The 23,562-nt window shown below is 38.2% G+C and overlaps 1 protein-coding gene across 7 annotated transcripts in view; it reads left to right on the plus strand.

Annotated features, from left to right (window-relative positions):
• Nucleotides 1–23,562, plus strand: part of PDE5A (phosphodiesterase 5A) — a 159,266-nt gene that overhangs the window by 62,544 nt on the left and 73,160 nt on the right. For all 7 annotated transcript variants that reach the window (XM_002717227.6, XM_008267901.5, XM_008267898.5 and 4 more), the window contains exons 6-9: nt 2,885–3,022; nt 7,277–7,344; nt 14,284–14,392; nt 15,348–15,435. In XM_002717227.6, the coding sequence (XP_002717273.1) occupies nt 2,885–3,022; nt 7,277–7,344; nt 14,284–14,392; nt 15,348–15,435 (403 nt within the window). The remainder of the gene's footprint in view (nt 1–2,884; nt 3,023–7,276; nt 7,345–14,283; nt 14,393–15,347; nt 15,436–23,562) is intronic.

The following is a 23,562-nucleotide window of genomic DNA, read 5'->3' on the forward strand; positions in this document are numbered from 1 at the left end:
GAATTTATATGGTCTGCACTACCCATTACCTGACATTGTTCTTACCTCCCAGTAGCATTGCATCACTATTTGAAGTTACTGGGTGGTCACATTTGTGATCTTAAATAAACACTTTTGAGTTCTTGCTCTATTCACTAAGGATATCACTGTAGTTCTGTACTTTATGAGCTTCTTAGCATCCCTCTCTTTCCCTTCATCTCTCTCTACCACTCCTTAGTTTTTCCAGTTTGGACCTTTTTGCCTACTTGGCTAGCATATTGCTCTACAACCAAGATGACATTTTCTTAAGTTTTGTCTAGGTTGATTCTACAGTTCCAGTCTAAAATAAGGTGTTTATAATTACTATGATCATGCAAATTATTGTTCATTTTATTTTTATATATAACTTTCACTTTTTCCTGATGTTTCTGAATTCCTTCCTTTTTCCCTTGAAACATTTGCCCTTGTTTATTCATTTGGTGATTTTTCCCTCTCAAACTCTCCATTCTGTTAGTCATTCCATTGAGTTCCCCTTTTTTCTTGGAGATGTCCAAATTGAGGTTCTCCATCTTCCATTCAAGCATTGTTATTTGCTTGAAGTATGTGGGGGGAGGGGAAGAAGGCACAGAGAGAAAGAGGGGGAGGGAGGGAGGGAGAGACAGAGACAGAGAGAGATCTCCTATCTAAGTTCACTCCCCAAATACCTGCAACATCCAGGACTGGGTCAGGCTAAAGTCAGGAACTCAATCCAAGTCTTCCATGTGAGTGGTAGGGACCCAACTATTTGAACCATTACATTCTACCTCCCAGTGTGCATTAGCAGGAAACTGAAATTGGGAACTGAGCTGCGACTTGAACCCAGACACTCTAATATGGGATGTGGGTGTTCCAAGTGGAGTCTTAACTGCTATGTGAATCACCTGCCCCTAGATTCCCCAGGTTTAGTATTCCAAGATAAACTATTTTCCCTGTTTTCTGCACAGGTATTATCATATAATTTTCTTTCATTGCTTCTTACAAAGTTTCCACTGTTTTCTGGCTCCCATAACTTCTCCGTTTACTTCCTTGTTTTATTGCAGTTCATTCTCAATTTACCTTTAAAAGGGTATTGGTGAAATAAAGCTTTCTGATCAAGTCTTAGCACATATGAAAAGATCTGTTGTACCATCCTGTTACTGCCTAGATATAATATTGTAAATCGATAAACCAGTCCAGGACTGGCACTGTGGCTGCTGCCTGCAGCGCCTGCATCTCATATGGGCATTGGTTCAAGTCTTGGCTGCTCTACTTCCAGTTCAGCTCCCTGCTAATGTGCCTGGGAAAACAGCAGAGGATGACCCAAATGCCTGGGCCTCTGCACCCATGTGGGAGACCTGGAGGAAGCTCCTGGCTCCTGGCTTCAGATCAGCCCAGCTCTAACTGTTGCAGACATTTGGGGAAGGAAATGGAAGGTAGATTGTGTGTGTGTGTGTGTGTGTGTGTGTGAGTGTATGTGTCTCCCTCTCTCTCTGTCTCTTTCACTTTGTAACTGTGCTTTCCAAATAAATAAATAAATCTTAAAAAAAAAAAAGAAGAAAAATAAAAACCAGTCTCAGAATTTGATGATAGTGCTTTATCTTCTAATATCCATATGGTTCTAATCATTGGGTTGTTGAAGATATTTTATATATATGTAATTTATAATCCATATAATGTATAATGTGTGAGATGTTAATATACTATATAATACATGTTTATTTTACTTTTATATTATTTATTTTTGTCTATTTCCTGTAAGCTCAGATGATTTCTCTCTGCTTTCATCATTGCACAACGTGACTCTTCCTTCATCATGATGGTACCTGCATGTCAGGTCATTCCTTTCAGTCTGGAGACTTCAATTCTCTGTGATACTTTTTTTGATTTCTTTGATAATTCATCTTCTCCAGCCTCTGTTTTCTCCTGTTAGAATGTGGGTTAATAAGGAATTGGGGCTTCCATTGTCTTCAGCTGCAGTGTCTCCCTACCTGTCCACCCCCGCCCCGCTTCATTCCTGCCTGAATCTTGTCCCTATTTTTAACACATGGATATCATCACACCTCTTCCGTGTGCAGTTTGTCACAGTTCAAATTGCTTCAAAAACATTCAAGGCTTTGCTGCTTCTTTCTCTGCTTAACCCCACAATCTGTTTTTCTCTTTAGAGTCTACGCTCCCAGAAAACTTGATCACAACTTCCAGTGTGCTGCTTTATCTCTATCGCCTGAAATGTTTCCCTTCCCACTTCACCTGAATGATGGCTACTTGTGTTTCAGACCCCGACTATGATATTATTGCCTCTAGTAGGTTTTCTGGAGGAAAGTTATTCTGCCTTCTCCTCACATATGTGCTTTCTGAAGCTACAGGAAATTCTGTGTGGAGTTCAGAGAAGGGGGAAATTGCCAGGAAAAACACAAAAGGAACTCTGAAAAGTCTGTTGACTTTGGACAATATTTGCTAAACTCTGAAAATATTGATAATGTTAATAAATGTCTCGCAGGAGTTTTGGGACAACAGTAATAGTGTACAAGATACTATCTAAAATGCTTTAAAATACTAAATTATTTAACTCTCACAATAACTCTGTGATTTTTTTTTTTATTATCCCTATTTTCCAGAAACTTGCCCTAGGCCACAAAACTTGCAGGAAGCAAAGTTAGGATTAAAACTGATCACTCCGTCTGGCTTCAGAGTCTGTGATCTTAATCACTATCCTAACTACATTAACTGTCAATAGGGAATCTTGTATGGAGCAGAACCAAATTTCATACTTGAATGCAAACTTGGTCATACCTCGCTATATTACATAAACAACTATAACCTAAGTATATCATTGTATTTGCTTTGATAATTGCAATTAATAAATAATAACCTTCATTTTTTTGATTAGGTGCTACTTGACCTTGCTAGCTTAATTTTTGAAGAACAACAATCATTAGAAGTAATTTTGAAGAAAATAGCTGCGACTATTATCTCATTCATGCAGGTGCAGAAATGCACTATTTTCATAGTGGATGAAGATTGCTCCGTGAGTACAGAGTATGACTTTTTTATTTTCAGAAAGACAGAAACTTGGGGGCCAGCGTGTGGCATAGCTGGTAAAGCTGCCTCCTGTGACACTGTCATCCCGTATGAGTGCCAGTTTGTGTCCCGACTGCTCCACTTCTGATCCAGCTCCCTGCTGGTGACCTGGGAAAAGCAGTTGCAGATGGTCCAAGTGTTTGGGCCTCTGCCACCCACACAGGCCCTCCAGATGGAGCTCCTGGCTTCTCACTTCAGTCTGGCCCAGTCCTGACCGTTGTGGCCCTCTGGGGAGTGAAGCAACAGATGGAGGATCCTGTATGGAAGCAGAACCAAATCTAATATTTGAATGCAAAATTGGTCATACCTTGCTGGATTACATAAACAACTATAACCTAAGTATATCATTGTACTTGCTTTGATTATTGCAAATAAATAAATAAAATACAAATAAATAAATAAAACAAAAAAGAAAGACTTTCAAAAAATAAACTTACAAAAAAGAAAGACAGAAACCTATATTTCTTTCTTTATCACTACCATTTATTTAGTTTGTTTTTCTTTTCAACTTTTATTTAATAAATATAAATTTCCAAAGTACAACTTTAGAATGATAGCAGCTTTTACCCCCATAACCTCCCTCCCACCCACAACCATCCCATCCTCCACTCCTTCTCCCATCCCATTCTTCATCATGATTCATTTTCAATTATCTTTATATACAGAAGATCAACTTAGTGTATACTAAGTAAAGATTTCAACAGACTGCACCCACAAAGACACACAACGTATAGAGTACTGTTTGAGTAGTAGTTTTACCATTAATTCTCATAGTACAACACATTAAGGGCAGAGGTCCTACATGGGGAGTAGGTGCACAGTGACTGCTGTTGTTGATTTAACAGTTGACACTCATATTTATGACATCAGTAATCACCTGAGGCTCTTGTCATGAGCTGCCCAGGCTATGGAAGCCTTTTGAGTTCGCCAACTCCGATCTTATTTAGACAAGGCCATAGTCCAAGTGGAAGTCCTCTCCTCCCTTCAGAGAAAGATACCTCCTCCTTTGATGGCCCGTTCTTTCCACTGAGATCTCACTCACAGAGATCTTTCATTTAGGGTGTTTGTTTTTTTTGTTTTTTTTGCCACAGTGTCTTGGCTTTCCATGCCTGCGAAACTCCCATGGGCTTTTTAGCCAGATCCAAACACCTTAAGGGCTGATTCAAAACCTGTATTTCTTTTTTTTTTTTTTTTTTTTTTTTTTTTTTTTTGACAGGCAGAGTGGACAGTGAGAGAGAGAGACAGAGAGAAAGGTCTTCCTTTGCCGTTGGTTCACCCTCCAATGGCTGCCGCGGCTGGCACGCTGCGGCCGGCGCACCGCGCTGATGCAATGGCAGGAGCCAGGTACTTCTCCTGGTCTCCCATGGGGTGCAGGGCCCAAGCACTTGGGCCATCCTCCACTGCCTTCCCTGGCCACTGCAGAGAGCTGTCCTGGAAGAGGGGCAACCGGGACAGAATCCGGCGCCCCGACCGGGACTAGAACCCGGGGTGCCGGCGCTGCTAGGTGGAGGATTAGCCTATTGAGCCGCGGTGCTGGCCTTTTTTTTGTTTTGTTTTGTTTTGTTTCGTTTTTTGACAGGCAGAGTGGACAGTGAGAGAGAGAGACAGAGAGAAAGGGTCTTCCTTTGCCGTTGGTTCACCCTCCAATGGCCACCGCGACCAGCACGCTGCAGCCAGCGCACTGCGCTGATCCGAAGGCAAGAGCCAGGTGCTTCTCCTGGTCTCCCATGGGGTGCAGGGCCCAAGCACTTGGGCCATCCTCCACTGCACTCCCTGGCCACAGCAGGGAGCTGTCCTGGAAGAGGGGCAACCGGGACAGAATCCGGTGCCCAGACTAGGACTAGAACCCGGTGTGCCGGCGCCGCAGGCAGAGGATTAGCCTATTGAGCCGCGGTGCCAGCCCAAAACCTATATTTCTGAAAGCAATGCTTATAAACTTTATTGTAGCCTCAGAGCCCTGCCTCATACCCAGCTATATACAAATAATTATGTAAAGCCAATCAGAATATGAGCCGTTCTGTCTTGTGAGAGGTGGGGGATGAGGATGGCCCCCTTTTACCTCTGTCCCCAGCTGCTGAGTAGTTACCATGAATGTCTGTGTTGGCTTCTGTCAAGGTTACACCATCTGGATGGAGAAATTCATTGTCGTTACGATGTACTTAGTTTTCATGATCATGAGTTGCTATGAACAGGTGGATCCCCATTCTAAGTGGGCTGATTATACAAATTTCTTTTCACCAAGAATTATTTAGAAATCAGAAAGCATAGCCCAATAGAGGGAATATTACTAAATGTATGTATACCTGGGTATATGTTTTTGGAGGAAAGTAGAATAATAAAAGCTATTCAATGCTTAATTTATATCTAAAATTTTTTAATTGATTCAGATAATGACTAGACTGTGTGACCCAACATGATCTGAAACATCTCAGATGTGTGTATGTCAGAAAGGAAGTGTTGATTAATACAAAATTCTTATTAATATGATATCAAAAAATAATTCACTGTGCTAAAACATAATCAATATTTTTACAGCTACTATTTTGTATTTTCAATCTGTTATATAATGCTTAATATAGAGATGATTATAAGATAACAGCTATCCTTTTAAAGTTCAGGTCAGAATTCATTAAAGTGATATGGCAATTTATCATTTTTTCTCTGTGACCTGCTCTTTAGCATTTAATTTTTGAAAGTTATACATGAGACATTCCTTTTTTAGACATCTTTGATATCATTTAATTAACATTCAGTGCATGCTTCTACCATTTAACACTTGTCATGGTGGCAAATTCAGCTGGATCACTGGCACTTTGAACTCTCAACAATGTGCCCATGACTATGCCTTGTTCACTTTTGACAACTTAAGTTGTTGGATTTAGAAAAGGAATTAGGTGAACTGATATTCATTTACATTACAAAAATTTTTATTAAAAATATTGCAGTATGAGCAAAAGTCAAATTGTAGGCAGAAGAAAAAGTACTAAGTTTTTTCCTGATTATAGTATCATTGTTCTATTTCTGCATTTCCTTCTAAATCTTCTTTATTCCATTGTAAATATAGCATGGATACAAATATGTGTTGTGATTTACAAAATAAATTTTAAAGTATTTATGTTGCTAAAGTCTTCACAATTATTTTAATAATCTTATAATGTATTACTTAATATAAAATATTACTTAATGATACATCTTTTAAAAAAGACATCTTTAGCTGAAATCTAAGAACAGTAAGGAATGTATGCCTAACACTAAAATTTAAAGACTTTGAATAAATGTAGAAACATTTGAAAAATATATTTTTTTTAGTTTATTTGAGAAGCAGACAGAGAATTCTCATCTGTTGGTTCATTCCCCAAAAGCCCACGACAGATGTGGGGGTAGGCCAAAGCCAGGACCTGGGAACAGAATCCAAGGTGTCCCACCAGGATGGCAGGTGCTCAGTTACTGAAGGCATCACAGCTGCCTCCCCAGGTCTGTACCAGCTGGCAGCAGGAGTTAGAAGATGCAGTTGTCTAAACCAGTGCCTTAACTGCTGGACTGAATACTTGCTGGAGCATAGGGGAATTTGAAACTAATCTATTTAATACTTCATAGACAAAAATAAACCACATATGGCCGGCACCGCAGCTCATGAGGCTAATTCTCTGCCTGCGGCACCGGCACACCGGGTTCTAGTCCCAGTAGGGGCACCGGATTCTGTCCCGGTTGCTCTTCTTCCAGGCCAGCTCTCTGCTGTGGCCAGGGAGTGCAGTGGAGGATGGCCCAGGTGCTTGGGCCCTGCACCCCATGGGAGACCAGGATAAGTACCTGGCTCCTGGCCTCGGATCGGCGCAGTCCGCCGGCCATAGCGGCCATTTGGGGGGTGAACCAACAGAAGGAAGACCTTTCTCTCTGTCTCTCTCTCTCACTGTCTAACTCTGCCTGTCAAAAAAATTAAATTAAAAATAAACCACATAGTACTCAAATAAGCTTTTTAGCAAGTGACAATCAAACTGTGTGAACAAAGCCTTTAATGATGGCAAGCACTTTGAGGATGTCATGAAATGAGTACTTAAACCAATGTAATCTGCAAGTTAGTAAAAATATATTAAAAGTATTGGAGTCTGATCAATTCTACAACACCTATGTCTGTGTCTAGATAGTATCCATAACCCTGTCGAACTTATTTCTTCATCTGTGTTGTCACTCTTGTTTTCAGGATTCTTTTTCTAGTGTGTTTCACATGGAATGTGAGGAATTAGAAAAATCATCTGATACTTTAACAAGGTAAAATAACTTATTCTCTATTTATCTTTATCAGAGGTATATAATACTGGCTAAAGAATTATTTTATGATCAGTTTGACCTTAGACATATAGATATAATCTACAGATCATTTCTCCCTCAAAAATAATTTGAGTTGTGAAAATACTTTTCTATGTCTCTACAGTTGACCTGAGAATTATTACAAATGGGTTCATTTAAAAGCCATAAGTACAATATTTCAATTGTTTTTATTCATTGCATATTGAATCCTTACTAGAAATCTGATAGTATCCTGCACACAGTTTTCTGAAGTCGGTTCTGATTTAGAGTTGGCCATGAGGATTTAAATAATAACAGAAGGAATCCCATGGCCCCCATCATAACCAGTACACATACCCCCTAGAAACAGATCAGATATCTCCATTGTAGTTCAGTGCTTTTCCACACTTTTCATTGTTTTTAAATTTGTATTCATTTTTAGTGATGTTGCTAAGAAACAACATAAACTGTTTATGTGATAGAGGTTATAGATGTTATTGTCTTAAATTTATATTACAAAATATAAAGATGGTATATAGCCATCAATTTTCTGAAGAATTTTAAATGGATTTAAACTACCAAATATTCTTTCTCATATTCCTTCTTTCACCCCTAGCAAAAAAAAAAAATAGCTTTGTTTGCTCAAGTTATAGGATATTCTAAAGAATATAAATTTTTTACGCTAAGTGTCAGGAATTCATTGTTTACTATTCATTTGTTTCAAACTAGTTTATTTCTAATTATTGACATTATATGTAAGAACCTTATGTGGAAAAGAACATGGCTTCAAGTTTACTATTTGACATTAAAGTCCTAGGATTTTTGCAATGCAAGTGACCTATCAGAGAATTATTTCATGTAATGAGTGGTGTCACAGTACATACCATATGGTTCTCAGTAACTAATCATCTCGATGGTGGCACTTTAGAAATTACCTCTGTGCCCATGTAGACTACAGAACATTCTTTAAGATAAATGGCCTGGTCTATTATTCAGTATCATGGAATAAAATGGATGGAGGGTACTTTTCTTGTTGACATAATAGCTAAATGCATTACTTAAACCTTGATTAGATCCTGGTTGAAAGCAAAATAAAACAGCCCTCAAAGACATTTTTGGGAAAATTGGAAATTTCTATATGGACTGGATACTAGATGGTAATAAGGAATTGCTTTTTTTTTGGAATTAAAAAGACATTATCATTAGTTGGAGAATGCTCTAGTTTTAGATTCATGCTGAAATATTTAAAGTGTCATGATGTCTGCAACTTACTTTAAAATGGTATAGCCAAAGGTAAATAAGTAAATATTTTTATATTTAGTATATTTAAACAAATAGATATATGTACACATCCATGTATAGATAAAACAATATGACCAAATATTAAAAATTGTTGAGGCTGTCACCTTGGCTCAATAGGCTAATCCTCCGCCTGTGGCGCCGGCACACCGGGTTCTAGTCCTGGTTGGGGCGCTGGATTCTGTCCCGGTTGCCCCTCTTCCAGGACAGCTCTCTGCTGTGGCCAGGGAGTGCAGAGGAGGATGGCTCAAGTGCTTGGGCCCTGCACCCCATGAGAGACCAGGAGAAACACCTGGCTCCTGGCTTCGGATCAGTGCGGTGCGCTGGAAGCAGCGCGCTGGCTGCAGCGGCCATTGAAGGGTGAATCAACGGCAAAGGAAGACCTTTTCTCTCCCTTTCTCTCATTGTCCACTCTGCCTGTCAAAAAAAAAAAAAAAATGTTGAAACCAAGAATTGGATAATCACTTTGCTTTCCTCTTTGTTTGAATTTTCCTGTGCATTTCAAACTGTTCATCATAAAAAAATGGGAAGAAATTATTTATAGGTGGAAAACAAAACAAAGCGAAATCATGGCTTCAGATCGTATCGGCAGAACTGGCCGAGGGTGCAGAGCCTGCTCCTGCTGGCCCTCAGCAAGGCCGGCCCCACAGTGTGGAGAGCTCTGCAGAAGCTGCGCTGTGCAGCCTCCTGTGGGCCTCTCCGCTCTCCTGCCCCGCTTACCTTCCCGCACATGCCTGGTTCTCCCAAGTCTTCTCCTATCGAGGTAGATACACCGTTACCGCAGGTGTGTGTATTAACATCAAAACACATTATTGTGAGACTATTATGTTAACAATATGATATAATGAAAGACCTTTTCTCCTATTAAAAAAGTTTTAGAAATAACAGGGGGACAGACTTCACAACTTGGGGGCTAATGGGGAATTGATTATATTCAGAGTGTACCTGAGGTAGGCCTTCTCTGCTGAACTGGGTATGGAGTGGGTAGTCCCGGCAGCTAGGGTGTGGTATCTCTATCCAGAAAGTTTTTGGTTCACATGGTCATAACTGAATTTTCTGGCCTTTAATCCCCTCTTAGTCTTATTGGTCATGAGCTGAAGGTTAATATCCCATCTCCAGGCCTATGCTTTCCCAAGGCCCATGCCATTTGCTTTTTCTGGCATATTTGATTTTGTTTTAGTTAGCACTGAACCCTTTTTGAGTATGTGATAATATATGCCTGACCTGGTGTGTGTGTGTTCTTAAATTCTAGTATTAGGCTATATAATTCTGCTCAGTTATTAAATTTCTTATCTGTTGGAAGGGCACTAATATATATTATCTTGATTTTATGATCCTCTAACATCTTAGTTGCTTTTTGGAAATAAATATTTTAGAAAGCTTCCAGTTAAGACATATGTAAATATTTGAATATTTTACCATGTGGATTGCATAATTAATGAATCTCTATTTATGTAAACATATACAATTATACCTACATATTTACCTTTTTCTTCCCAGGACAATAGGGAAACTGATATGATATTACATATTGAAAGTATAAAATGATGAATTATCTACATTTACCTGTGGATATGTGTGAAGCAGGATATGTCTGTGTAATTAACTGAAAAGTGATCCCTGTTAGGAATTTGGAAAACGTTATGCTGATTTTTATTATTAATACAGTCAGGTCTTGTAATTTTAATGATAGGAGAACAAACTCAGTGACTTGATGTAATAATACTGACCTCTACTGGTGAATACGATTTTTCAAACAACCAAAGCAAAGTACACTTTTGTTTCTAATGAATACCATATTCCTTCTTTGTAGACAAAATGGAAGGTATCTTCTCATTAAAAAAAAAAAAAAGATTTATTTATTTGAAAGGAAGAGTGACAGAGGAGTGAGGTCTGATGGGGAGATCTTCCATCTGCTGGTTCACTCACTAGATGGCTCCAACAGCCAGGTATGGGCCAGGCTGAAGCTAGGAACCAGGAGTCCTATCCTGGTCTTCCAATGGGCTATTATATACTGCCTTCCTAGGCACATTAGCAAGGAGCTGGACTGGAAGCAGAGAAGCTGGGACTCAAACAAGCACTCCCAAATGGGATACTGGTGTCACAGGCAATGGCTTAACCCACTGCACCACCATGGTAGCACTCCACCCTCCACCCCCATTTTTAAGAATCACAATCCTAAAATAAAGATTTTAAGACAGTCCTTAATACAGTCCTAAAATAAAGATATTTTTAATATAAAGAATATATAAGGCCAGTATGATTACCTTAAAAGATACTCAATTTAACTGATTAACTCATTTTATAGTCATAAAAGTCATTTAAAGTTAATGGCTTATGTCAGCAAAATATTTCAAAGTTAGCCTTTATTCTAATGATTCAATAAAAAGACTTTCTTGTCATATAATTTTTTTATTTTATTAAAAAAGTAGATATCAGAGGCCGGTGCTGTGTTATAATGGGTAAAGCCACCGCCTGCAATGCCAGCATCCCATGTAGGTGCAGGTTCAAGGCCAGGCTACTCCACTTCCAATCCAGCTCTCTGCTATGGCCTGGGAAAGCAGTGGGAGATGACTTAAATCCTTGGGCCCCTGCACCCACCTGGGAGATCTGGAAGAAGCTCCTGGCTCCTGCCTTCAGATCGGCACAACTCTGGCCCTTGCAGCCGTCTGGGGAGTGAACCAGCAGATGGAAGATCTCTCTCCCTCTCTCTGCCTCTACCTCTCTGTAACTCTGCCTTTCAAATAAATAAATAAATCTTAAACTCAGAGTTAAAAAAAAATAGATATCAGACCCATAATAAATACTCAGTAAGTGTTAGCTATTTTTCTGTCTCTGATTTTTTTTTATTTTTCATTTTTTAATTATTTATAATTTTGTATGATATACTTTTCAGATTTTGGTTTGCCTGAACTGACTCCATTTAATTCTAAAGGACAGAACTTAATCTTTTTTCAAGCTCCACGTCCCCAAATCTGTCTTCCCTAGAATGCACTCACAAGCAACTCCATCTGGTATCTGCTGTACACAAAGCCTTAGATGGCTGAGTTAGCCCAGGTCTTCCAAGAAGCAGATGCCAAGTCTGGACCAAACGTGCAGAAATTTATTAGGGGAAATGTCTTGTGAGATTAAAAGCGGAAGGAACCTAGAGAAGCTGGGAGATCCAGCTGACCAACGCAAAGTGCCCTACGGTGAAGAAGAGGGGGAAAGGAGGAAGAAGGGAAATGTGGTAGCCGAGCAATCCTAAGGAATGGTTGGCAAGGCTGTTTGGGAGTCTTTAGCCAGTTTCCTGGCAGAGGAATTCTGGATCTCCCAGAAACACTCCTACCTTAGTCTCCTTGCTGTGCTCAGTCCTTGACTAGGAGCAACCCTGGGAGGTGTGGCCTACATGCACACTTGGTTTTGGGTTCCATATCACAGCAACTGGAGACACTGGTCAGTTACACTTCCTGCAGTTGCAGCTGAGAGGCACATTCTCAAGGTACCATGATATTCCCATTATATAAAAAATTATATCATCCATATTCTTTACATTGTACTTTCAAAAATCTTCCCTAACCCTAACCCTAACCCTAACCCTAACCCTAACCCTAACCCTAACCCTATCCACTGTCTGTCCTAGCTTAGCATTTTCTGCTTGAGATCATCGCATTAATCCTGACAATCTAACCATTAAATGTTTCCCAGATGCACAGAGAATGCTTCCATTTGAACACAGTGTTTTATATTGCCTTTTTCTACCTGGAATATCCTCTCTTTGAATCCCGATACCTTTCTTCTCTTTTTAACTCTTAGCTAACCATTTATGCATTTCTGTAATGCCACCTCCTCAACCTACTCCATTTAAGTGCTCTCTGTCCATCTTCTCTATATGTGTGGTATTTGCATGGGTACCAACTCTATTGACCAGGATGCATGAAATCCTAGCCTGTGAGACATGAAAGCCCAAAGCAGAAATAGCTTAACCTAGAATGCAGTATTCTTACTCTGCTGCAAAAGCTCAGAGGGTGGCAGCTCAGGGTTGGTGCTCCTACACCACAAAGCCCTCAGGAATCCAGGCATCTTTGGGTGTTCTACTGTACATGTCTAGGGTAGGATCCTTCCCTTCAGGATCAAGGAGACAGCTGCAGCCATCATGTGTGTGTGTTAAACAGTTAAGGTGGAGGATAGGGACAAGAAGAGCTGAGAGGAGGCATGAGCTGCCTCTTTGGTAAGGTTTCTAGAAGCTGCCTCACACATTTCCTCTTACATCCTCTTGACCAGGACTTAGTCATGTGGTGATACTAACATTAGGGTGGCTAGAATTTAGTCTTTATTCTAGGTGACAGTGCATTCAGATGGAGAAAAGAGCAGTTATTGAGGGAAGAGTTGGCAGGCCCTGCACCAGATCCTACCCTAATAGTTGTTGCAACTAAAACTGTATTTTTCATTCTGCACAGCCCTCTAGTAGAGGTTGCAAGTTCCCTATAACAGTTACTAGCCTGTAGAAGTTTACCTAATGGAGCATGCGTTCCATCTATATTTACTGAGTACAGAACTGAGAACTTAGGAAAATTCCTTATAGAGTAATAAATAAATATGGCATCTTATAACTTTAATAAATCTGGTATACATTTTTCACTAAAATAACCATTAGAAAAACAAGATTTCCAGAGAATTACAAAAGGAATTAGGTATCTGTTGATTTATAGGTAATTATAGTGCTTCCATCTTTATGTCAACTCCTGGGAATTTGAATTTATAACCTCTTACAAGTTACTTAAGTATTTAGAGTTTCTGCTGGTCTTTACTGTTAACATAATTATGATAAGAATAATTATTATTGTTACTTTAAAGAATTACACAAGACTGACTTCTCTCACGTAATTTTCATCTTTTTTCATTAGTAGAGCTGCTTCTTATTTACTTTTCTCCATTCTGTTGCTGTTTATAAAATATTAATAGTTTTTTTTAAATATTAATAGTTTTAAACATTCTCTTAACCTTTCCTTGAATGTCACTCAGATAATATTCACATGATAGGTCCCTAAGAGACTACGATTACATCTGCTGTATGTGATAATTTTCATGCCTTCACAGATTATCAGTTTAGTCTTGAGAAGTAAGGTCAAATATCCTTTATTCAAAATTCTTGGGATCAGAAGCATAATGATATATCTTAAGGATGGGACCCAGGTCTGAACAGGAAATCCATTTCTGTTTTGTGTATACCTTATAAATCTGGCCTGAAGGTCATTGATACAACATTTTTAGTGTACCTGCAAATCTGATTGTGACTGATCACATGGTGTCAGGTGTAGAAATTTCCACTGTGGTCTTAGTCAGTGCTCTAGACCTTTCAGATTCTGGAGTGTTTTAGATTTCCAACCTTCAGATTAGGGATGTGCCTCCTGTACATATGATGTATTTTAGATAAGTAAGTAGTTGTGGACTTTTGTATTTTTAAAATGTTTGTAGGAGCTACCAGAATTGTAAATCATCAAACACATTAACAGGCTGCATTTTCCAGTGAAGATATAGATTTTTACGTTTAAGACTGTTATGTTTCTCTTTTATAATTTATTTACTCTGTTTTCTTTTTTTTTACTACATAGAAGGAACTCATATCTGTTATTTTCACAGAGAACGTGATTCAAACAAAATCAATTATATGTATGCTCAATATGTCAAAAATACTATGGAACCACTTAATATCCCAGATGTCAGTAAGGATAAAAGATTTCCTTGGACTGTAAGTAACTCAATTTTAGATTTCAGACTAGAAGACTGTTTTCCCCTAAATTTGTATATAAGCAGTTATTGACAACTGAAAGACCAGTCCTTAAATGAACTAAGAGTGATCTGTGCTTTCCCTGGTCTGATAAAGGAGAACAAAATATCTTACAACACTATTGAGAGCTGTATTGGTTATTTTTCTTTGCACCATTTTCAGTGTTTTAAATGTGTATTAGTGGACTGTTATATATTCATTTGGTACTCTAGGTAATTTATTACATATATAAGGTCAAATGACATTTCTTAAATACTATTGCTGGTGTTCTACATTTATCCACAGAAATTAAATTGCATATGACTTGAATATATGTAATTGGTAACCTACCATAGTGAGTTGTTCTGCAGGAAAATGAATATTTGTTTTCCTTGACAGAAAAGCTATTAGGATCATGTCTCAAGCACTAGAAACTTTGCATTCTAGCATTTTCTCTCATCTATGTCAGAAAAACAAGTGCTTTGATCTTGTGATTTGCATATCTGGGAGACCTTTTTAGAACTTTAATATTATGGGTGATAGAAACATTGGTATTACCAAAGAACAGGTTGCAACATCATTGTTTAGGTAGAAGGATGCTTTTGAATTCTGCCCCTCTTGTTAAATTATTTGTGACATGTATTCTACCAGTATAATAGCAGGAATATTTTACTTAAAATTACTATAAAGTACTTGGGAAGTTTTCATGGAAACATATAAATCTTGGACATTATTTTTAAATAAAGACTGGTTGCTTCACATTGCATTTATGTGAACTTCATTATAATGTGTACTTTTTCTGCATTTCAGTGTTTTCTCCAGCTAATAAAAGGGGACTCTCTTAGTGGATTCACATTTGCCATATGGTTCATATGATCTCTAATGGACAAATCAATCTTTTTATCATTTTAGCTGTTTTGTTTTTGTTTTTGTTTAGAGTGAAAACACCGGAAATATAAACCAGCAGTGCATTAGAAGTTTGCTTTGTACACCTATAAAAAATGGAAAGAAGAATAAAGTCATAGGTAAAGCCTTTCCATTAACCTATATGCTGCACTTTTTAAAATGTATTCTCTGCTACTCTTTTTTCAAGTATAAATGCAAAGAATAAAATGTCTGAAAAATATTGGAATAAGAGAATTTGGAAGTCATTTAATATTGATAAATGCCAACAGATTTTTTAAAATATCTTATTAGCTACTCTATAATTATAATCTTATTGAGCAGAATATTTCACCTTAGAATGATGCTATATTGAAAGTTAGTAGACTTAACTGGGCCATATCAAGTTGATTATGTGTATTGTTTTAAAATCTCACTTCCTGGTTTTCAGGGTTTTTTTTATGTAGTTTGGGATTTAGGTTGTATTTATTTATTCTTTCAATAAATTTTTATTAGACACTGCATTGTTCATGGCATTTGGGATAAATCAGTGAATGTAACAGAAATCCCTGTCCTTGGGGGTTTACAGTCTTCTCTGAAGGTTATGGGGGAGAAGTCTACTTCAGGGATAGTAGAAGAATGCATTATCCAAAGATAGAATCATGTTTCCTATTATGGACATATTTGTTTCTTGTATTGCATATATGTTAAGAGTATGGCAGAAAATATGGGGTTTTATACGGCAATCATCCATGATTGACATAGATCATATGAATTATTATCATTGTCCCAAAAACCTGAAAATAAAGGAAATATGAGTGACTTGTAAAGATTTAAATTTAAAAATTAAAAACCTAAAGGGAGCAGCAGCTAGATTCATAAATTTACTTTAAAAGGTCTGAATAATTTCAGGTCGCAAGATTTGACTGTACTTTTATTGGAGGCAAATATCAGTCAAAAAGAGGGAGCAGGAAGTATCGTTAATGAAAAGGGAAGCAAAAGACAGATATTCAAAGTGTCTATCCAGGTTCAGACCGGGAATGAGGGAACTTTTGTCCCTTAACGTGGAGCTGGAGGTAAAGAGTTGTGTCAGTGTGCACTGAGGATTCTTACCATATGATGGGCCACAGCTTAGGTGGAGATGATGGATGCAGCAAGTTGTAGCCAACAATTTCTCAGCACGTCCAGTCCCTTGCTAATGTTAATATGCATCCTGACCATGAGATGGGTACCTCGGCTCACTGCCATGGAGTGTTCCGTGACTCTGACGTCCCTTGATCTCATTCCAGGCCCATCCCTCTGACTTCCCTTGTTCTCAGTATTTTTCTTTCCAGTGTAGGTTAGCTCATAGGAATTGAATGCATTATTCATGTCCTCTCGAATATCTTAGATGTCTGGATAGTTGCTTCTTCCTGTATATTAGTAAACTGGACTTGAAGCAGTAGGCTGCAGCTGCAGGTATATAGACCCATGTTCCTATGACAGATCTATTTCTTGTTGTGCATTAGTAAATAGTCTGATTTTATAAATCAGTTTTGTCAACTTAGTAACCGTGACTTCACCCCAGAGAAAGAGAGAGAGAGAGAGAGAGAGAGAGAGAGAGAGAGAGAGAATCTGTCCCCAGCATACCAATCTGGACTCTAAGCCAGCAGGACTGAGAGTCAAATCCTGACCCTGATGAATTGCATGCTAAAGCCTCTTAGAAGCCAGCATGCCAACTCCCTGCTGGGCTGTTAGGTCAACTGTACTCTTCTATCATTCTGAGAGCAAAAAGGCAGAAGCTTATGAATATGTAAACTTTTCTAAAGATTATCACTGATCAGCTATCTAACAAGCATTAAAAGGAACATGCAGAGTATACCTTACAACGTATGATCCGAAGCAAATGTTACATTATAAAATGTTATTTCCTAGGGAGATCAAGGGGAAAACCACATGACAAATGTTATGTTTGTTTTAAGATGATTTTTCATATGCGTACAAAGATTTACGGTAAAGCTGCCCGTGACCTTTGAAAATGTGTAGTTCAGTTCCAGGAGGGATACAGTATTTACCAGCAAGTTGTCATAAGAAGGAAGACAGAACAGCAACTTGCCAGACAGTGAGCCCTACCTTCCCTTTTCCTCCATGGGCTCTCTGAGAACAGGACTGGCTGGCAGAAGCTATGCTCGGGCTCTTTCATGCTGTGTGCAGATGATACATGAGAGCTGGGTAAGGGAAGTGCAAAGAGCACTGGACTAGGATGGGGACTCCCAGCTTCACGTTGGCTCCCCTCTCCCTTTTTCAGTGTAAAGGATTAAGGGCCCACTATGGGTCTCTGGGGGGATGAACTCCGTAACCTTTCAGATCTATTCACAGTTCACATTCTATGCACTTGTCACTGTTTCAGACAAGTGAGCAGCAAAATTGAAAGAACTATTGAAATCAACAGACTTTTCTTGGCATGCATGTTGTGTCACTCTGCTTGATAACTGAACCAAAAGTAAACAAATGTTTTTTGGGGGGGAGGAAAAATTCTCAGTAAATGAAAAAGAGAAAAGAAAGCAGTGATTCACTTAGTGGTGTTGGAGCTGAGGGAAGTTGCTCAAGTTGATCTCAGTTACAAGAGAGAAAACTTCCGCGTTCCTGGCTGTTGTTTAAGTGTTACAGCACTAAGAATTTGAGCTCTGGGCCATTCTTACACACCCACAGATGCAGCATGGAAAATATCATGATTGTAGATCGTTTGTCTTACAAGTCACAGACCGGATTCCACCCTTATGTAGTTCTAATAGAGAATCCCTATAGAATCGCATGAGGAAGGACAGGCAGACCCATGTGTTTTTTGTAATTTTCTTCTGGCCCTGTCATTTTTTTTCCATTACTGAGATTTAGATGAAATTACAGCCATTAGACCATTACAGGGTCTGCTATATCGTCAGATTTATTCCCTGAGGTATTGTTTCATATCACTAAATGTTTGCTTAGAGCTCTGGCTAATATAGAGTGTTTCCACCACTTTGCTTCCAGCACTATTAGGAAAATATTTTTTTCACTTGACACTCATTTATTTTACCCAATTACTTCCCCTATTTATCAGGCAAAATATGCCTTTTTTCCTGCATCATATTTATCATAAATTTTGATGCCTCTTTATAGGATAGATTTTTTCAACTTTTATTTAATAAATATAAATTTCCAAAGTACAACTTTTGAAGTATAGCAGCTTTTCCCCCCATAACCTCCCTCCCACCCATAACCATCCCATCTCCCAATTCCTCTCCCATCCCATTCTTCATCATGATTCATTTTCAATTATCTTTATATACAGAAGACCAACTTAGTATATACTAAGTAAAGATTTCAACAGACTTGTACCCACATAGACACACAAAGTATAGAGTACTGTTTGAGTAGTAGTTTTACCATTAATTTGCATAGTACAACACATTAAGGGCAGAGATCCTACATGAGGAGTAAGTGCACAGTGACTCCCGTTGTTGATTTAACAATCGACACTCTTATTTCTGATGTCAGTAATCACCCCAGGCTCTTGTCATGAGCTGCCAAAGCTATGGAAGCATCTTGAGTTCGCCAACTCCGATCTTATTTAGACAAGGTCATAGTCAAAGTGGAAGTCCTCTCCTCCCTTCAGAGAAAGGTACCTCCTTCTTTGATGGCCGATTCTTTCCACTGGGATCTCACTCACAGAGATTTTTCATTTAGGTTTTTTTTTTTTTTTTTTTTTTTTTTTGCCACAATGTCTTGGCTTTCCATGCCTGCGAAACTCCCATGGGCTTTTTAGCCAGATCCAAATGCCTTAAGGGCTGATTCTGAGGCCAGAGTGCTGTTTAGGGCATTTGCCATTCTATGAATCTGCTGTGTATCCTACTTCCTATGTAGGATTATTCTCTCCTTTTTAATTCTATCAATTGTTATTTGCAGACACTGGTCTTATTTATGCAATTCCTTTGTCACTTAATCCTATCTTTTTGATCAATTATGAACTTAAACTGATCACTTTAACAAGTAAGATGGCATTAGTACATGGATGAGATTGAATTGGAACCCCCTGGCACATTTCTAGCTCTATCATTAGGGGTAAGTCTGAGTGAGCATGTGCTGAACTGTACATCTCCTCCCTCTCTTATTCCCACTCTTATATTTAACAGGGATCACTTTTCAGTTAATTTTAAATGCCCAAGAATAATTGTGTATTAATTAAAGAGTTCAACCAATGTATTTAGTAGAACAAAAAAATACTAAAAGGAATAAAATAGTAAGTTGTTCCTCGACAGTCAGGACATGGGCTGATCAAGACATTGTTTCTCATAGTGTACATTTCGCTTCAACAGGTTTTATTTTAGGTGCTCAGTTAGTTGTCACCGATCAGGGAGAATATATGACATTTGTCCCTTTGGGACTGGCTTTTTTCACTCAGCATGATGTTTTCCAGATTCTTCCATTTTGTTGCAAATGAGTTAGTTGTTACTGATCAGGGAGAATATATGACATTTGTCCCTTTGGGACTGGCTTATTTCACTCAGCATGATGTTTTCCAGATTCCTCCATTTTGTTGCAAATGACCGGACTTCATTTTTTTTTACTGCTGTATAGTATTCTAAAGAGCACATATCCCATAATTTCTTTATACAGTCTTCTGTTGGTGGGCATTTAGGTTGATTCCATGTCTTAGCTATTGTGAATTGAGCTGCAATAAACATTGAGGTGCAGACCGCTTTTTTATTTGCCAATTTAATTTTTAGGATAGATTTTGAAGAATTTAGTTCCATAGCCATCCAAAAACAATGTTTAAAACTTCTCCACTTTAAAGAGCTTACATTCCTATCTCCTTGTTTTTATAAACAAACAAAATGCATAATAAAAATTACAGTGTTCTACACATTGCTTGAGTGAGAAATACAATGTATATTTTTTACTGAATGTGTGCTCTAAAATGGATTCTCTCTCTTGCTATCTATCTATACACACACACATATATATACATACATATATATATATATATGTAAGAGGAACATTGTTATTTTATTTCCACAATTAATTTTTCAGTCTCTTACAAAATTGACTACATTTCAGTCAACTATGGACTGTGCATTACTGTCATATAAGTAAAATATGGAAGATAATATTGCCTGGTGACATAGCTGTCTTGTTTGTGTCAACACACACTATAATGTTCACACAGGGACTAAATTGCTTGATGACACATGTCTAGAACATGTCCTTATTAAATTCACATGTTGTCCATATTTTAACATCTGTTCTGTTAGCCTATTTGAACTGGCCACACACCTGCATCATTCTGATGTTCTATAAGACACTTTTTTTGCCTTAAAGATTTATTTAAATATTTTAAAGACAGAGTTAGATAGAGAGAAAGAGAGAGGGAAAGATCTGTTGGTTAACTCCCTAAATGGCCACAATGACAGGAGCCGGGCCAATCCAGAGCCAGGAGCTTCATTCTGGTCTCCTACATGGGTGCAGGGGCCCAAGCACCTGGGCCATTTTCTGCTCTCTTCCCAGGTACATCAGCAGGGAGCTGGATCAGAAATGGCACCCATATGGGATGCTGGCTCCACAGGAAGCTGCTTTACCCACTGTGCCATAGCATCAGCCCCCATAAAGCACTTTTTTTGGCTTCCTTTGTGTCAACAAAATTCAAGAGACCTGCATGATCACAGAATGTTCCTGAGTAGTCCTAAATACACTTTGGAATCATTGATTCTGACTCATGTCATCTTATCTGTTCTATTCACTTATTTTGACCTTGTTTAGTAACTGATGCAAATGTGGATCTTTAAAATAGGTGAATAGTTGGAGAAATAATCTCATCTATATGTTACAATATAATTCCAAGGCATAAGTAAATATTCTAATGTTATATAAGTGCACAGTGACTTCTGTAGTTAATTTAACAATTAACACTCTTATTTATGATGTCAGTGATCACCTGAGACCCTTGCCATGAGCTGCCAAGGCTTTGGAAGCCTTTTGTAACCACAGACTCCATCAGTATTTAGACAAGGCCATAAGCAAAGTGGAAGTTCTTTCCTCCCTTCAGAGAAAAGTACATCCTTCTTTGATGGCCCCTTCTTTCCACTGAGGTCTCACTCACAGATATCCTTCATGTAGGATATTTTTTGCCACAGTGTCTTGGCTTTTCATGCCTGAAATACTTTCATGGGCTTTTCAGCCACATCCAAAAACCTTAAGGGCTGATTCTGAGGTCAGAGTGTTACTTTAAATGATTGTCATTCTATGAGTCTGATGTGTGGAGTGCTTCCCATGTTGAAACATATCTCCTTTATAATTCTGTTATTATTGCCAGGCATTTTATGCTATTTATATGATCTCTTTAACAAAATTCTAACTAAAGCCATCAGAGGAGTAGAAAAGATGAAATGAGACACAGAAAAAAAGAAGGTAAAACTAAATGATTTACAAATGATATAATTGTTAAATGGAAAACCTGATAAACTCAGCTGAGAACACCTGTCTACAAAAGACAGTTTTTAGTATGTTCCTGGTTATAAGATTATTAAAAAGAAATAATTTTAACATATACCAAAACAAATTTGTTAGGAAAAAAAGTGAAAATAAATTTCATTTAGCATATTAACAAGGAATAAATTTGGCCAGAAATAGGTACCATCTGTAAAAGGAAAACTGTAAAATTATACTAACTTAAAAGTCTTTAACAAGTGAAGTAATGTTTCCTGAATGATTTGAATCTATTTTCCAGTGTATTGACTCTTCCTAGATCAGATTTACATTAACTTAATTCATACATACCCTTGTCAGACTTTTGTAGGCAGGATCAGAGTTTTTTTGTTTGTTTGTTTCTGCTCTGAGATTTTTTTTGTATTTTTTTTATTTAGTAAATATAAATTTCCAAAGTACAGTTTATGGATTACAATGGCTCCCCCCCCCCATAATTTCCCCCCCACTCTCACCCCTCCCATCTCCCACTCCCTCTCCCATTCCATTCACATCAAGATTCATTTTCAATTATCTTTATATACAGAAGATTGATTTAGTATATATTAAGTAAAGATTTCATCAGTTTGCACCCACACAGAAACACAAAGTGTAAAATACTGTTTCAGTACTAGTTATAGCATTACTTCACATTGGACAACACATTAAGGACAGATCCCACATGAGAAGTAAGTACACAGTGACTCCTGTTGTTGACTTAACAATTTGACACTCTTGTTTCTGGCGTCAGTAATCACCCTAAGCTCTAGTCATGAGTTGCCAAGGCTATGGAAGCCTTTTGAGTTTGCCGACTTTGATCTTATTCCAACGGGGTCGTAGTCAAAGTGGAAGTTCTCTCCTCCCTTTAGAGAAAGGTACCTCCTTCTTTGATGGCCCCGTTCTTCCCACTGGGATCTCACTCACAGAGATCTTTCATTTAGGTCTTCTTTTTTTTTTTTTTTTTCCAGAGTGACTTGGTTTTCCATGCCTAAAATACTCTCATAGGCTCTTCAGCCAGATCCGCATGCCTTAAGGGCTGATTCTGAGGCCAGAGTGCTATTTAGGACATCTGCCATTCTATGAGTCTGCTGTGTATCCTGCTTCCAGTGATGGATCGTTCTCTCCCTTTTTGATTCTATCAGTTAGTATTAGCAGACACTAGTGTTGTTTATGTGATCCCTTTGACTCTTAGACCTATTAGTATGATCAGTTGTGAACTGAAATTGGTCACTTGGACTAGTGAGATGGCATTGGTACATGCCACCTTGATGGGATTGTATTGGAATCCCCTGGCACGATTCTAACTTTTTTAAAAACTTAGGTATTTTTGTTTGATATAAGTACATCTTCTGCAGGGTGTAAAGATAGCAATGGGATTATAATATATCAATATGTAATTGACATCAGTATCAAGTACATATCAATATGGCTGCCCATTCCACCTTCCAAGCAGAACTAAATGATAAGATTCATGGATAATTTGTTTTCAGTGTCCCTTTCTTTGCCCTGAACCTGTCTGTATATCTATTTCTGTAGTGGTGCATTGTGACTTAGACGTGTGTTAACTGTTCTGCTCTGAGCTGTGGTTGTTACAGCAGACTCTTAATATTTATATACTTAGCATTCCATTTAAATGACTTGTGAACAATTCCAGAGGTATTGCTTAGGACCTCTTAATGTCTTCACAGGGTGAATTTTGACTGAGACATAGGTTTGAACTGCTGTTCAGAACAGTTACTTAGCTAAGTCATAAGGCTAGAAGATTGCCTGCTAGCCATGTCTCCACTCCTCCT

This window comes from Oryctolagus cuniculus, chromosome 8 (genome assembly GCF_051225735.1).
Source record: "Oryctolagus cuniculus isolate XC-2025 breed Fujian yellow rabbit chromosome 8, ASM5122573v1, whole genome shotgun sequence".
Lineage (NCBI taxonomy): Eukaryota > Metazoa > Chordata > Mammalia > Lagomorpha > Leporidae > Oryctolagus > Oryctolagus cuniculus.